Here is a 17,977-nt window from a genome sequence, read left to right on the forward strand (position 1 = left end):
TTACCTGGTAATAATAGGTAAGTACCTGGTATTACCTGGTAACAACCAGGTAGTAGTTATACGTATTTACCCATGAATTACCTGGTAATTACATGGTAACTTCCAGATACATTACTCAGTAATTACTATGTAATTACCAAGTATTACCCAGTATGTATAACTATTTACTGTATAATCTCTTGGTAATTATATGGAACTTACCATGGTAAATGACACACTGGTTGCCAGGTAATTACAAAGTATGTTCCTGACAATTACCAGGTATTTATACGTTTTTATACGTTTTTACTATGTAATTACCAGCTACCAGGTATACCAATAGTACCTACATTCCTATGACCAGTTGTTACTAGGTAATTTCCTGACAACTACCATGTAATTACCTGATAGGTACCCAGTAAGAAAGGAGGAACTGTACTGTGAAAGGAAGTGTGCTCTATTTCCATGATATGATATTACCATGTACCTACCTGGTAATTGTAGATTATAATCCTCCCCATTACCCATCAGGGTGTATTTTGAACTTTGAACTTTGAATTTTGAACTGGCAATAACTGTTAATTACCAAGTATTTACTGTGTAAATTAACAGGTAAAACCAAGCAAGTTACCATGTAAGAAAGGTGGAACTGTACTGTGAAAGGAAGCGTGGTTTGTTTCCATAATATTACCCTGTACTTTCACTGTAACAAACCACGCTTCCTTTCACAGTACAATTCCACCTTTCTTACACGGTAACTTGCTTGGTTTTACCTGTTAATTTATACAGTAAATACCTGGTAATTAACAGTTTTTGCCAGTTCAAAATTCAAAGTTCAAAGTTCAAAGTTCAAAATACACCCTGATGGGTAATGGGGAGGATTATAAATTATAGATTATAATTTATAATCTACAATTACCAGGTAGGTACATGGTAATATCATGGAAATAGAGCACACTTCCTTTCACAGTACAGTTCCTCCTTTCTTACTGGATACCTATCAGGTAATTACATGGTAGTTGTCAGGGAATTGCCTAGTAACAACTGGTAGTTTTCCTGACAACTACCAGGTAATTACATGGTAACTGTAATCACTGTGTTTACATGGGTACTACCCATGTAAAGGCATGGGTAGCCTACCAGGAAATTACCAGTGATTATAATCTACAATTGCCAGGTAGGTACATGGTAATATCATGGAAATAGAGCACGCTTCCTTTTACAGTACAGTTCCTCCTTCCTTACTGTGTACCTATCAGGTAATTACATGGTAGTTTTTTTATTACCTAGTAACAACTGGTAATTTCCTGGTAGGCTACTACCCATGTGTTTCATGGGTAGTACCCATGTAAACACAGTGAATACAGTTACCATGTTATTACCTGGTAGTTGTCAGGAAAATAATTGGTAATGACCTAGTACCTACTGGGTAACTTGCCTGGTAGCAGAGTAAATACCTGGTAGTTGTTGAAAATACTTGGTATACCTATAGTACCTACATACCTATAGTACCTGCAACCAGGGTATCGTGCCTGGTTGCAGAGTAGATACTTATAAATACCGGGTAGTTAGCTGGTAATTACATAGTAAAAACTTATAAATACCTGGTAATTGTCAGGAACATACTTGGTAATTACCTGGCAACCAGTGTGTCATTTACCATGGTAAGTTCCATATAATTACCTGGAGATTATACAGTAAATAGTTATACATACTGGGTAATACTTGGTAATTACATCGTAATTAATGAGTAATGCATCTGGAAGTTACCATGTAATTACCAGGTAATTAATGGGTAAATACTTATAACTACTACCTGGTTGTTACCAGATAATACCAAGTACTTACCTATTATTACCAGGTAATTACCTGGTAGTTACCTGGTAATTACCGTACCGTAAAATGAAGGGTTACCTAAAAAGGAAGATCGGCTATTGCAATCCAGACCCCATTCATTTCCCCCAAAATATAATCATTTTAAGGCTAGAATCAAACCATCCAGGATCCTGCTGAATCACGACCATAACACATTTGGATCTGTGAAGTGTTGAATGAATCATGGTAAATCATTTATATAAATATTTTTGGAAATCTGCTGCTATGCCCTACTGTATATATTTTTGTTTGTGTTCACAAATGGAACCCTGGCCTTTAACATGACAACCATTTCTCCCTCCCCACTCTTGCAAGGCGAGAGGATGGCAGAGTGGCCGTGTGGCGACGAGCCCCCGGCCCGGACATGTCCCAATGGAACCACATGCAGAGGATACTGGACCGGGCCCAACTTTGGCATCACCAACTTTGACAACATCCTGTTTGCCGTGCTTACAGTGTTCCAGTGCATCACCATGGAGGGATGGGTGGAGATTCTCTACAATGTGAGTCTCTATGCCTTATCTACCCACTTAACCTCTTAGAGGAGCCTTCCAGATTAACTGTTTTCTTAACCTAATCTGATGTTATCCATCAGCGAGTGGTACATGTGGAAAATTACATTACAGCATGCATCCCGAGCACACCACAGCTCCGGCCGTGCATGGCGGGTTTATCGTTAAACCGCTTATTTTGATCGCTCGACATTCTTTTTTTTTCTTTTTTTGTTTTTGTTTACATCCGTCTTTCATAATGTCGAATATGTCTCCACATAATTTTGTCCCAAATGGGCCGCAATAAAAGTTTTTTTGCTCTACCACTGGTTAATGGATATAATAACATCAGATAAGAAAAGCACTAGTCTATGTTGTGTTGTGTTATGTGTAGTGGCAGTAGTCTGGCAGTAGTGTGTGTGTGTGTGTGTGTGTGTGTGTGTGAGTGAGTGTGAGTGTGAGTGTGAGTGTGAGTGAGTGTGTGTGTGTGTGTGTGTGTGTGGGTGTGTGTGGGTGCGTGTGCGCGCAGTTAGGCAGAGCGCCACAGCAAAGCGTCAATGTGACATTTTGCTTTCTGCTTGGATGGTTAGGGAATTGTATCGGAGATCTGGTGTGTACTCGTTCGTGGCACATGCACGCTGTGTGTGTGCATGCATGCGCCACGCCACACACGCGCCAAGCTCATGTGCACCTGCACAGAATATTACACTAGATATCAATCAATGTCAGCGCTGCCAGCTGCCACTATGCAGCCAAAAGCAGGTATTGGACAATGAGATTCTGACCTACAGTATGCAGGCTAAATAGCACGTAGCTTCTCCCAGAAGCTCTAAGTCAAAGTATTATTGTCAGAGAGTTCTGTAGGTGTGTATGTAATAAGTGACTTACAGTATGTGTTCTCTTTAAATGCAGACCAGACTGCTTCAGTTGCACTGTTAACAGTTCAGTGCAATATTTTAAGTTTTTGTTCTAAAACAAGGGTTCCCAAAATGTTTCCAGGCGAAGTACCCGCAAAAAGCCATACAGTATAGCATTTGCAAAATGGCTTTAAAAAAAGGCTCACGTCCATTAGAGCTTGTAGATCTATAGTTCTATAGTTGACAATTTTGACAATAATGACATTCCCAAAATAGGAATGCCAACATTCTTGTGAATTTTATTTGAATTGCAATAATTCTTCAAATAGACCATATGGTCAGAGAAAATATTGCCATGCTTAGAAGAAGCTGATAAGATATAAGCATCTGAAAAAGGTAAATAGACAAGGAGTCAATGGGCGCGGCCATTTAGATTTTCGTGTCATAGCTCGCATACATCGCGCTAGCATTCCAGACCTAGCCGGATGTAGCTCAGGTTCGGGGCCTACATTAATCAATATAAAACGCCTTACGTCTTAAGGCTTAAGACGTCTGTAGACATCCTAGGCCTCCTACGGTTTTATTTGATAAGACGTCTGTAAACGTCTTTAGCACTTAAGTAGTTAACAAAAATCGTATGCCAGCCAAGTCTACGGACTTTTAATGTTTGTTTAGGGCAGCAGTTAAACAAACATTGTTGACCTGAGACGTCATGTGGCCAATATAAATACATCTTGTGATAATTTATAATTTCTACAATAACACACAATGAGTCACACTTAGCGGTTAGCGCCTCTCAAAAATAATGGGTTGAATTACAAATGGGTCTGTTTATATATCCCTGAAGTTTGGTCTTAAGTCATTTAAAAATCACACCCGTGTGAAGTGAGGGGCGCTCCTATCATTATACATCATCATCTCATGAACAACTGAATTTACAGTATGTGATTGGTTAGCCGATTTGCTCGTCTACATATGACGTAAATGTTCCCTTCATTGTCAATAGCAAATATGAGAAGTGTGGGGACAAAATCTGTATGGGGCTAGCGCCCCTCAAAAATCACACCCTGTGTGAATTGAGGGCCGCTATTATCATTGTACATCATCATTATACATCATCTCAGTCCGTCTTGAGATTCCTCACCTTCGTCATCAATGTTTGTGTTACGCAATGTTTGTACACACACACACCAAAAGCTAGCTCGTGTGAAGACAGGGACGCCCACTGTGGCTGCCACATGATTGACATCACGTGATGTCAATGTTTGTTAACTGCTGTAAACACACATTAAAAGTCCATAGACTTGGCTGCCATATGACGTCATGTTTAGTGCCCTAAACAAACATTCAAAGTCCATAGACTTGGCTGCCATATGACATCATGTTTAGTGCCCTAAACAAACATTAAAAGTCCATAGACTTGGCTCCCATATGACGTCATGTTTAGTGCCCTAAACAAACATTAAAAGTCCATAGGTCGCAACAGGTTCCCAACACCAAATCAAATGGGTTCAGATCTGAGGAGGCGTGTCTGAAGCCTGTGCTGGACGGGAGTCTCTGGACGTAAAAGCAAAAACACAGAAAAACACAGAATTAAAAGTCCATAGACTTGGCTGCCATATCACGTATAATTTCAAAAGCCAGACGTTGGAGGGGATTGGCGGATTGCGCCCCTCAAAATGGTTAAAGTCACGGAAGACACCCTCCTAATATCCACCTTGGAATCTTCTTTAGCAGATTCTGAGAAGATTGTTCATGTCTTCAGTCCTTCAACTCATCCTATTGAGATACAGAGAAACAGGGCAGTTATAAGTGCATGTCTGCCCCCAGTTCGAGCCATCATACACATTTTTTGAGGGGCCCTAGCCCTCTCCTATGCCCAGCTTTGTGTTTGAGAAATTTGAGATGATTTGACTGGCTGAGCACAGAATGTGATGTATGATGATGTATGACGATAAGAGCGCCCCTCACTTCACACAAGTGTGGTTTTTTTTAAACTTTGTGTTGATGTTACATAAATTCTTCATAAAAATACAAGTGATAGGGCTTTTGTTGATAGGAGAGCGGATTGTTGAAGAGGCAGAGCTAGAGGCCTACAGACCGCAGCGCTCGTCTCTCGCTGTCAGTCAGGTAACCAGAGAACATGCTGTAACAGGGCTGTTGGGAGAACTGTGTCAGGAAGTCTGTGAGGTAGGCCTGAAGGTCAATCTGATTTATGGGGTCCTTCAACGCATCCGCATCACTGTCCTCGTCGTCCTCACAAAAGTCATCATCATATTTGTTGGAGGTGATTAGTGCAGAAAGACCTTCATCATCGTCATAATCCTCCTGGTCCTCACACATGCCGCTAGAATCTTGACTCGAGTCGGCTGCATTGGCCGTGTTGCCATTGGCCTCTATAACGGACGACAACTCATTCACGATCACTTTGAAGACCTTGACGAGCAACGGAACGGTAGTCCACCTCTTAGCAGATTTGGAGCACGTGCGGATGCCCTCCTCGGGGCTGGAGATCTCCTCTTCCTTGACGACGATGTCTTGGAGGCGTGGGTCGTTGGTGTTGAGACCGTGCTGCAGGAGCTTGCATAATGCTACTGTAGTGACTTTGCCCTCGTACTCTCCATAGAAGAGGTGCTGTCTGCTCGTCCACTCTGTCATGACGAACTCCAGAGCAGGCTTTCCCGTCGGGCCGGGAAGACTGCACAAGAACTCTAACAGGGGCTCCAGTTGGGAGTGAACCAGGCGGGCAAACACAATGATGAGTGACTGCATGACGCAAGGTGCCTCGGCCTGCTGCATCTTGCTGAGGACGGCTCTGAGGATCTGGTGCAGCTGGTCGACCAGCTTTGCCCCGGCCTGGGAGATAAGTGTGGACACCAGCCTGCCCACGAAGGTGGCTGTGAACTCTGAGGACCTGGGGTCCAGCAGCTGGTTGACCACCTGCATAACATACCAGATGCCACTGTTCCCCTGCTCATCCCTCCACTGGCCTATCTGCTCCAGCGCCACGGATACGTAAGCCCGCAGACACTCTCCACCATTCTGCATAATGGTGTTATCATCTGTGCGTATTGCACACTGTGCCACGAGCGGGAAGGCCTGACACACCAGCATCTCTGACAGAGGAGGTTTGGTGTTGCGCACCACACTGGACAGGATGTCTATGGACGCGGCACAGAGTCCAGACGGGACTTTGTCGGGAGGAGCCTGCATGATGCTGATCAGGGTGGGGATGAGTCTAGCCTGCATGGGAGCTTGGCACCCCTCCACCCAAGCCAATTCCTTGAATATGTCCTGGGCCAAGGACACTAACACAGGGTCATTGTTGTGCTTAAGGAAAATGTTGATGGTGAGCGGGCAGATCTTGCTCTCAGCGCTGGTGGTGAAGGCTGTGCTCACAGTACACATGATGCACAGGGTCTCCATGATCAGTGTGAGCACCTCTGAGCTGGACTGGTCCGCCATCTGCACCAGTCCCTCTAGGATACCGGGCAGGAAGGGCTGCAGGACATGGGTGCTCTCTGACAACTTCAGCTGGTCGCAGTACCCCCAGGTGGCCTTGATGGCAGAGATGCGGACGGAGGGGGGCTGGCTGTCGTGGAGACCGCTAACGGTGGCCTGGAGTAACTGCTGGATGAGCTCCGGAGACATGGTCGCTGTGAAGCGGCTGGCTGCCCACAGGGCCCGGCCGAGCAGGAAGGGAGACGCTGCAGGCAGGTTGAGATCAGCCAGGATGACGTCGACCAGGAAGCTGTGCATGTCAAACTGGATATGACCATTCTTCACATTCTCTGTGATGGTGGTCTGCATTGAGCCCAGGGCCAACATACAGGCTTCGTGGACCTTCCACCAGTGCTCATTGCCATTGTTCCTAGCCCGCTCCACCTCCTGAAGGTGTTTGGTCGTTGCTGCTGCCAGAGCCACCGCACTCTCATTTGGGAACTCCATAGCAACGGCCTGAAGCAGGTCCTGAGCCGAGATCCTGACTGAATAAGAGACGGTGTCAACGTCCTCATCCTCAACAAACTGCTGGGGGTTTTCTGTCCACGTCTGAATGTCCTCCTCAGTGATCTGCATGTAGAGGATGATATAGTAGATGAGTTCAGGCAGGGCTTTCTTCACTGTGCTCTTGAGCTTATTGTTCTCCAGCAGCGTGTCTACAAACTCAAAGATGCTGAACACCAGATTCTCAAAGCCCAGAACCTCACCCTCCGAGTCCACAACAGTGTCATCCACTTCTTCTGTGCAGTTGACTTCAGTTCTCACGTAAAAAGATGCACTCTCAGTCAGGGTATTCCACACAACTGGTAGTATCTGCTGCATAGAAGACGCCATGAGTCTGGGGAAGTTCCTCACCAAAGCTGTCACCGCCTGAAGGACCTCCATCTTGAGGCTGAAGTCAGAAGAGGGTCCATCAGGAATCTGAAGGGCCTGCACAAATGCCTCTGTGAACTGCTGCACCACTGGTAATATCACTGCATTAGCTGCACCCTTTTCAAGCTCTTCAATGGCACAGATGAGGTTGGCACACGTGGTTAAGACCTCCACTGCTCTGGATCGAGTACGTATACTGTAGACCTCAGCCATGGTAAAGATCTTGTACATCTCGGGTAAAATCACAGGGGCCACCAGTGGCATCTGTGCATCCGTCACCTCCCGGGTGAACTCTGTGAGGACGCTCATGGCTCCGTGCACAGCGTTTACATCTCCACTCACTAGCATGTCCATCAGCAGGGTGAAGAGCTGCGGCCAGGCCTCAGGCCAGTCCCAGTGGGCGATGGCTGACACGGCGTACGCCACACTGGACTGGACCTTGCTGGTGGCCTCCCGCAGACCCCCAGGGAGCAACTCCCTGATGCCGGCTTTAGCCCTGTCGGTGGTTTCTGGGAATCTGAACTTCTCTGACTGGGAACACCAGTGGGTCTCCACATACTGCTTCAGTAGGACAGACGCCAGCTGACGGACACCAAGGGCCCCCTGAGGGTCCACTGTGAGTTCTGCCAGGTGGACGCCAAACTCCTCCGTCACTTCCAGCACTTTGACCTGCTCCTCCGCAGCAGCGCGCACCTCTTGGACCGGCGACAAGATCGCCTCCAGAGTCTCGATCAAAGCCTCTTTCAGTCCTTGTTGAACCGCCCCAACCGCACTCATCCCTGCCATGTTCTCACCACCACCACAGCCTGGGTATGGACACTGGGTATGTGTGTGTGTGTGTGTGTGCGTGTGCGTGTGAAACAGCTGGTAACCTCACAAATATCAGTCACTGTAGTATGCAGAGACTTCTATGGGAGGTTCTGGTTGTGAATCTGTGTGTGTCTGTGAGGTAACTATTTTATAATAGAAGTCAATGGCAGTCGCATCAGGCTGAGAGCATGGCCAAATATGGAGTCATACATTATAGATACGTCACAGATGACTGACATCACGGACTGGCTACATGAATGTGAGATCCAGATGAAGCCACGGCATTATTTATACCCCCATCTTGTTTATCAACGTGGGTAATCTCGCAGCTAATCTCGCAAACCACTGGACCGTTCAGCACCAGTCTCCATATACGTCTGTGACGTAACGTGGAAGGAACAAATGTCATGTTTGTGTAATTTGTGCAGCCAACACATGCCAATTGTAATATAGGGTTGTGCTTCACTGACTGCTCCTTTCTTGTTTTTGGGGAATTTGTGCAGTATCTCTTATCAGAGTACTTGCAGAGTACAGAGAGTCTAGCAATACCTGAGTACTTGGAGAAAGGTCTATGACAGTATATTATATAACACCCGTATATACAAGTACCGCCAATCTGTTTCCCCATGAGATCCGGAAAGAGAGAGATTTCTGCTTTTCTTCCGATTACATCACCGGAGGAAAGGTTTCGGCAATGAGACAGATAATAGGAACACGGTGCCACTTTGAAGTGTGTGCTCGTACGAACTGATCTAAGCGGATTAAGTTGAAAAATGGCAACATCATCCTTAAAGATTAGCAGCAAACGGGTTGGTTGGCGGTTACTCCTGTCTGATACAGCTTGCTTTAAACAAACTTTGCACCAGCTGTCTTCGAATCGTACGTGGCTCCTCAGTGGATCATTTAACACTTTTCCCCCCCATTCCTTCTTTCCCTCCATCTCATCTTTCCTTTCCTCCACCCCATCGTTCAGTCCCTCTCTCTCCCTGTGTCGCTGCTGAGATATGTGTAGGTTTTACTGTCATTACGCTAAACAGCATGGATGGACTCTCACCGCCGTGATGGCACAAAGTACCGCTTTATTCTCAGCACCGGCTGCGATCCTCTTAACTTTTCTCTCCTGCTGCGTAATACCATCTCTTTCTCTCGTTTGCCAATTTATCATATCTGCCTTTGTAACACTCACTGTCTTTACGTAATATGTCTGCTCAGTCCACCCATCATCCACCCACGGCCGTTGCTTTATCTATTTGCGCCTAATTATTCTTGGGTCTTTTAGAGGGGCCCTAGCTAGCCCCTCCTATGCCCAGCTTTGTGTGTCTGTGTGTACCCCATAGTGATGATTTGATTGGCTGAGCACGGAATGTGTACCACATTTGTGATAATTTGATTGGCTGAGCACGGAATGTGATGTATGATGATAAGAGCGCCCCTCACTTCACACCATTGTGATGTTTTTGTCTTTGCCCTGTTTTCTACCTACTGTAGTTTTATTTGACCCTTTAGTTTAGCCTGTGTCATCCATGTAATTGTTTGGTTGCCCGTGCTGTTTTTGAGCGGTGCCTAATTGCTCCAATGACTGGCCGTGTGTGTGTGTGTGTGTGTGTGTGTGTGTGTGTGTGTGTGTGTGTGTGTGTGTGTGTGTGTGTGTGTGTGTGTGTGTGTGTGTGTGTGTGTGTGTCTGTTTGGGGTGCGAACAGCTGCAATACCGCTGGGTGACCTAAAGTGGCACTGTTGAGCAGCCTGACGGGCCATTCACACTGAGCACTATGGCCCTCATTTATCAATGCGATTTACACCCAAAAATGGGTGTACGGTAACCTAACTCCGCCAGATGGGGCAGCAGAGAGTACACTGGGTTCCGGCCTGGCCAATCAGCAGCAGCTAGAGGCGGGATAGCTGCTGCTGATTGATCCGTGGACCACACAAGCTACTTAGACACAAGCCGGGACCTGATCAGTACCGGCTGGGTTGCCTGGACGAGGGTGTCTGACCCGAGGGTGTCGGACCCGAAACACCCGAAGACCCCAGGTGTGGGGTGTCTAAGTTGCACCAAAAGTGTTTATTAGAACACACATAGATGCAAATGGATAAGCACGGAGGCTTTTACTGAGTATAACCTGTGTGTTGCGAAGGCTCTCAAATGGATCTCCATATATGGGGATAAAAGGCTGTCACTTGGATCTCCACATATGATGATGATTTATGGCCCATATGTGGAGATAATGGAAATATCCAATGCTGACATCGGATTGATGTGGGAACCCCATATAGGGATGTACACGTGTGTCATCGTCATATGCGATTGGATAGCATTGTCATTATGACACACATATAACTAAAAAGTATAAAAGGATTACAGTCAGAGACTTAAGGTGGCAGAATATCTTCTAATATCTTTGGCCTGAGTCAGTTGGATAGGACGGAATATCTGGCCAAGCAAATTATAGAGCTTTTCATTGGAGGTTTCCACATCCCGGTTAAGTTCGTATCGAACACCACTGTCGTGGGTCCTAACTACATAACCAGCACTGGTTCGAGCTATTTTACATGGTCCTTCGAGCCGGATTAGGGCGTACGTCAGTAACAGGATGTCGGAGGCCTTAGAGGATGGTGGTGGGACAGATTCCCCAGGAGCCAGGAGGTTACAACACCAGGTGGTATAGCTTGTGGAGCAGGTGCGCTTCAACAATCATCATTTGGGCCCAGGGCCTACGGGCTCTGGACGTTTGCCTCCAGAGTCTATGGGCTCTGGAGGTCCTGGGCATCAGTTGGTTAGATGCCAGGGACCCGAAGTGGTGGGACACACTTCGAGGTTCTGGACATCGGTTGGTTAGATGCCGGGGACCCGAAGTGGTGGGACACACTTCGAGGTTCTGGACATCGGTTGGTTAGATGCCGGGGACCCGAAGTGGTGGGACACACTTCGAGGTTCTGGACATCGGTTGGTTAGATGCCGGGGACCCGAAGTGGTGGGACACACTTCGAGGTTCTGGACATCGGTTGGTTAGATGCCGGGGACCCGAAGTGGTGGGACACACTTCGAGGTTCTGGACATCGGTTGGTTAGATGCCAGTGACCCGAAGTGGTGGGACACACTTCGAGGTTCTGGACATCAGTTGGTTAGATGCCAGGAATCCGAAGTGGTGGGACACACTTCGCCTTCGGAGCAGGTGGGCTCCGGAGGTTCTGGACATCAGTTGGTTAGATGCCAGGGACCCGAAGTGGTGGGACACACTTCGCCTTCGGAGCAGGTGGGCTCCGGAGGTTCTGGACATCAGTTGGTTAGATGCCAGGGATCCGAAGTGGTGGGACACACTTCGCCTTCGGAGCAGGTGGGCTCCGGAGGTTCTGGGCATCAGTTGGTTGGATGCCAGGGACCCGACGTTGTGGGATTTCCATGTCCAGCAGAGATTGAAGGACCCGGCGTAGGACAGGAGAGTTCATCTTTAAAACGGCATGGGAATCGATTCTTGGGACAGCAGAGCAGGCTCGGACATCAAGACTACGATGGATATACCACCGATGGCGGAATCTACCGAGGAGCAGAAGACACAGCAGTCGAAGAGGAGCAGGCAGATACAGCAACCGACGAGGAGCAGGAAGATACAGCAGCCGACGAGGAGCAGGAAGATACAGCAGCCGACGAGGAGCAGGAAGATGCAGCAGCCGACGAGAAGCAGGAAGATGCAGTAGCCGATGAGGAGCAGGAAGATACAGCAGCCAACGAGGAGCAGGAAGATGCAGCAGCCGACGAGGGTCCCGCTCACCAGCAAGACACAACATCCGAAGAGGGTCCAGCTCACCAGGAAGACACAGCATCCGACGAGGGTCCAGCTCACCAGGAAGACACAGCATCCGATGAGGGTCCAGCTCACCAGGAAGTCACAGCATCCGACGAGGGTCCAGCTCACCAGGAAGACACAGCATCCGACGAGGGTCCAGCTCACCAGGAAGACACAGCATCCGACGAGGGTCCAGCTCACCAGGAAGACACAGCATCCAACGAGGGTCCAGCTCACCAGGAAGACACAGCACAGCATCCGACGAGGGTCCAGCTCACCAGGAAGACACAGCATCCAACGAGGATCCAGCTCACCAGGAAGACACAGCATCCGACGAGGGTCTCGTTCACCAGCAAGATACAACACCCGACGAGGGTCTCGTTCACCAGGAAGATACAACATCCGACGAGGGTCTCGTTCACCAGCAAGATACAACATCCGACGAGGGTCTCGTTCACCAGGAAGACACAGTTGGTGAAGGTCTGGCGAGACGCTTTCAATGGGGTGGCCCAAGGGCCAGAGAGCACTGGTGATGTGCAGGAGAGAGAGAGCACTGGTGATGTGCTGGAGATAGAGCACTGGTGATGTGCTGGAGATAGAGCACTGGTGATGTGCTGGAGATAGAGCACTGGTGATGTGCAGGAGAGAGAGAGCACTGGACATGATCACCTCCCTGAAAGACGCCAGGGTTGAAGTGATGGCGTCGGGTTGTAGAAGCCAGGGTTGACGTGATGGTGTCGTGTTGTAGACGCCAGGGTTGAAGTGATGGCCTCGTGTTGTAGACGCCAGGGTTGACGTGATGGCGTCGTGTTGTAGACGCCAGGGTTGACGTGATGGTGTCGTGTTGTAGACGCCAGGGTTGAAGTGATGGCCTCGTGTTGTAGACGCCAGGGTTGACGTGATGGCATCGTGTTGTAGACGCCAGGGTCGAAGTGGTGGCGTGGTTGAAGTGATGGCGTCGTGTTGTAGACGCCAGGGTCGAAGTGGTGGCGTGGTGTTGTAGACGCCAGGGTTGAAGTGACGGCGTCGTGTTATAGACGCCAGGACCGAAGGGGTGGCGTGGTGTTGTAGAAGCCTGGGTCCGAAGTTGTGGACCACCCTTGATACGGTCAAAAGGGCGTTACTTCAAACTGGAACTGGGAAGGTGATGACTCTGTTACGTCGGAGGCTGAGGAGGTTGAGGGATGACGGTCTACCTGGCGTACTCACCTTCTGTATCGGTGGAGGAATTGGACAAGGAAGGCAATGACTTGGAGGAACTGAGAGGGCACCGAAACCAAAAGAAAGAAAGGAGGAAGCCTGGCAGAAAGCCATGAAGGAAGTGAGGGTTATGCGGTCGAGATGATAGCGAAGGAGCAGGCTGACGCCTGACGGGCTGTTTGGTGATCCAAGAGAGGTAGGGAAAGCTTTGGAGGAAATATTTGGCAGGGTCAAATCTGTAAGAGTTACCAGGAGTGGAATGGTCATTATAGATTGTATGGATAGAGATCAGGCAGAGAACGCATTGGCAGGGGACGGACTGAACTTCAAGGGGAGGAAAGTTAGTATTTTTCATTTGGGAGGAAATCGAAGGAAGAAGGGAGTGATAGGGGGCGTACCACTATCAGTGAAATGTGAACAGTTTTTGGAAGTGGAAGGAGTTTGTGAGGCAAGGAGGCTGACGCGATTCAAGGAAGGAAAACGGGAGGACAGTAACGCTGTGTGTCTAACGTTTGAGGGGGAGATACCAGAGAGAATATATGTGGAGTATATGAGTTATTATGTCAGACCTTTCGAGAGAGCTCCACTGAGATGCTACTGCTGTCAGCAGTATGGGCATGTAGCGGCTGTGTGCAGGGGAAATAAAGTATGTGGAAGGTGTGGGAAAGACAACTGCAATGAGGACTGCAAAGAGGCGAAAGCAAATTGTATTCACTGTGGAGGAGAGCATCATGCAGGTTTGGCCCAGTGCTCAAGGAAGATCAAGGAGAGGACGGTGCATAAGATGAGAGGAGAATGGGGCATGTCATATGCGGAAGCTGTAAATAAAGTGGAAGGATGTAGTAAAGAGAGTGGGGCCGAAAGAAGGCAGCAGGTGGAAAAAGGGAATGTGCACGCAAATGAGATCTGTATGGACAAAACAAAATTCCTAGCCTTTATAGCTATGGTAATAAACTGTGCGGTGGAAATAAAGAGGAAGTCGGAGAGGATCAAAAGTACTGGAAGCAGCAAAAAGGTTTTTAAATGTCGATGACGTCACTGGGGATGATCTGGATAGTGTGCTGAGGGAGGAATTCACAGGGACTCAGACTCAAGTGTCTGAGTAACTGAATGGACTATAAGGGATGGGATCACTGGGTGGACAATGTTTGATTTTAAGTCACAGATAAGTGTATGGTGAAAGAAACCAGTAGGTGGCGGTAATGCACAATTCTGTGCCAACTGCCAATAAACCCCACAAGAAGAAGAAACTGGAACTGCATGGGTTGGCTGACTCTGACCCATTGACAGGGAACGCCTTTAATGGGTGGCATGTGATTTGATCTTGAGGTTTTTATGACCCACCGTAACATCAAAGGAAGAAAGCGGGACGCTTGGATGCCCTCAATGGGGTGGCCTGAATGGCTGACGTTTGCTGTTCAAGCCTCCGTATGTTTGTATTGGGGTGGCCTGAGGGGTCCACTGTTCAAGCCTTCTAGATATGGTACAGATTTCCATGGGAAATCTGGGGGTGGCAATGTGGCGATATCATGAGAGCATTGTCTGAACAGCATGATGATGCAAGGGCCATGAGAGCATTGTCTGAACAGCATGATGATGCAAGGGCATCGGAGCTATATCAACCCTCCCATAGATGTTGGAGCAGTCGGAGGACGGAAGCGGAACGCTCTGGTGGATATCATGAGAGCATTGTCTGGACAGCATGATGATGCAAGGGCATCGGAGCTATATCAACCTTCCCATAGATGTCGGAGCAGTCGGAGGACGGCAGAGGCTTTGTTCACCGATAGGATATCGAGATGAAAGTGCAAGCTGACAGACCAGGTCCAGGTTCATAGGGACCGAAGTAGTCCAGCAAGGAGGCTGGACGGTCACTCTTGCAGAAATGACCATGAGCATAACCGGAGACGAACAGTCATCATGCATGGTACGGTAGTAGCACCCCAAGGGCCAGGTACGCTCTTGATGCAGTGGCTCGAAGAGCCAGGTACGCCTTCGATGGGGTGGCCCAAGGGCCAGGTACGATCTTGATGCGGTGGCTCGAAGAGTCAGGTACGCCTTCGATGGTGTGGCCCAAGGGCCAGGTACGCTCTTGATGCGGTGGCTCGAAGAGCCAGGTACGCCTTCGATGGGGTGGCCCAAGGGCCAGGTACGCTTTCGATGGGGTGGCCCAAGGGCCAGGTACGCTTGCAATGGGCGAACTGTTCAAGCCTTCTTGATATTTTACATATTTCCATGGGAAATCTGGGGGTGGCTGTTGCGAAGGCTCTCAAATGGATCTCCATATATGGGGATAAAAGGCTGTCACTTGGATCTCCACATATGATGATGATTTATGGCCCATATGTGGAGATAATGGAAATATCCAATGCTGACATCGGATTGATGTGGGAACCCCATATAGGGATGTACACGTGTGTCATCGTCATATGCGATTGGATAGCATTGTCATTATGACACACATATAACTAAAAAGTATAAAAGGATTACAGTCAGAGACTTAAGGTGGCAGAATATCTTCTAATATCTTTGGCCTGAGTCAGTTGGATAGGACGGAATATCTGGCCAAGCAAATTATAGAGCTTTTCATTGGAGGTTTCCACATCCCGGTTAAGTTCGTATCGAACACCACTGTCGTGGGTCCTAACTACATAACCAGCACTGGTTCGAGCTATTTTACACTGTGCGTATGTACAACAATCACACCTGTGAGGGGCGCTCTAATCATCGTACATCATCGTACATCACATCATCATCAAGAATGGTGGTGCCTTTTTGGCCAAGGGTGGCCACCGACATACATTTGCCGATTTGCCGACACATATGACGTAAATTCTCCATTCATTGTCAATGGCATTTAATGTTTGTGTTAAGACAGAATCTACACTATAGCTGTTTATAGGAGGGGCTAGCGCCCCTCAATAATGCACATAAGATAATACAGCCTGACAGAGGGCCGTGGGTTTGATTCATGAGCCCGATGACCTTTTCTGCGTGCTACTCCCTGTCTCTCTCTCCCCGTTTCCTGTCACTCTACAGTACACTGCACTATCCAAATAAAGTCCATCCACAAATATATAGCATATACAGTATATACTATATATATATATTTTTTGCACATACAGTTTTGTATGCATCCATACTGGATGTGTATACTCTGTGCATGAGAGCAGTGAAGTGTGTCTGCATCTGACATGTATTCATTAATTTACACACAGCGAGTCCACGAGATGTTGTTTTTTACTAACGCACACATGCACTCTCGCTGCAGAGGTCACGAGGGTGGGAGTGGGTCAGGAGAGTGGGGGGCGGGGGGGACGGACGGATGGACGATAAGACAATTATAAAACACATCAGGAATAGAGACTCCACTTTGTAGATAATATATACAGCAGTGGCTCCCAACCGTTTCTGCATCAGGGTTGGGGTCTGACCACTTAGTTCAGGTTTCTGACAGCTGACCAGTGAGACACAGATTGAGTATATTGGAAATTGTGCCATCTTATAATGAGCATTAATGAGGACCAATTATATAAAGATAAGGTTGCAAATCGATGAAAAGCTGCTTTAACCATATTATAGTTAGTTTACCATGGAGTCCCTCAGGGGACTGTATTTGGTCACCTCCTTTTTGCCCTCTACACAAAGGGCCCTATTTTCTTCAGTGCCTTACCAGTTATCCCTAACTTCTTTGACATTTTTGAATAGTTCAAATAGCCGATCTATAATTTTCGGCCTAACGACAGTCGGGCATAAGGTTTACGGCACGGACGGAAATAGAGCCCCATATGTCTTCAATGAAAATGCCATATCTACAAGCTCACAACGGGTCGCAAGTGCAACACGTTTAGAGTTTGTAGATCTGCTATTTTCGTAGAATGTTCACCTATAATGATTAGGGACGCTAGAGTTCATCTAAGTACAGTAGTACAGTAGTACACTTTGGTGTAAGTAAAAGTCCTGTATTTTTGATTTTTCTTGATTTAAAGTGAAAAAGTATTGTCATCGAAATATACTACCAAACATAAAAGTACTCATTGTGCAGTATTGTGCATTTTAGCTATTTACGTTATGCATTAATATGTTCATCTCTACAATGTAGCGGCTGGTGAAGGTGTGGCTAATTTGTATTGCTTCATGTCCTTGAGTAAACATACTTGGTTACTTTCCACCACTGCGGACAGGCCATTACCCCGAGCCCTGACAGGCACGCTTTAGTATCCTCGCTAACTTAGGAAATGAATTCCCCAGTGAAGTCATTATGCTTTATCAGAGAGCCAGTGGCGAGACAGGGAGAGATTGGTGTTTGTGTGGAGGAGGAACACCCCCTTATGTTTTAATCATGAATATGGCGAGTGCCTGCAGGAGAGAAGACAAGGGGAGTCCAAATGAAGAATGAGTCGAGTTTATCATCCCTGTAGGGCAGAATTCTTTCCCCTGTGTAAATTAATGTCAAGCAATTGTAGCAAAAACTGCCGATCTACGAGCTCACCAGATTGGCTATTTTTGGAAAAAAAATTGGAAGGTTTTCCATCTTCTATAACGACATCCCCAAAATCGGATTGTCATGTTGAAAGTGGTTTTTGTGTCTTTTTATAAATATTTA

At 47.4% G+C, this 17,977-nt stretch overlaps 2 protein-coding genes across 2 annotated transcripts in view; one reads left to right on the plus strand and one right to left on the minus strand.

Moving 5' to 3' along the window:
- The window catches only part of cacna1bb (calcium channel, voltage-dependent, N type, alpha 1B subunit, b), a gene marked incomplete at its 5' end in the record, with an annotated part of 183,268 nt that overhangs the window by 59,730 nt on the left and 105,561 nt on the right, over positions 1 to 17,977 (plus strand). Inside the window, 1 exon segment of the mRNA XM_079523538.1 lies at positions 2,170 to 2,357. Coding sequence (XP_079379664.1) covers positions 2,170 to 2,357 — 188 coding nt within the window.
- Positions 5,288 to 8,353, minus strand: LOC306939069 (importin-9-like; the record flags this gene model as incomplete). Its single annotated transcript, XM_079523539.1, has 1 exon — positions 5,288 to 8,353. One exon carries the CDS (start codon positions 8,351 to 8,353, stop codon positions 5,288 to 5,290), a length of 3,066 nt encoding a protein of 1,021 aa, XP_079379665.1.

The sequence above is a fragment of the Electrona antarctica genome (genome assembly GCF_951216825.1).
Source record: "Electrona antarctica genome assembly, chromosome: 16".
Classification (NCBI taxonomy): domain Eukaryota; kingdom Metazoa; phylum Chordata; class Actinopteri; order Myctophiformes; family Myctophidae; genus Electrona; species Electrona antarctica.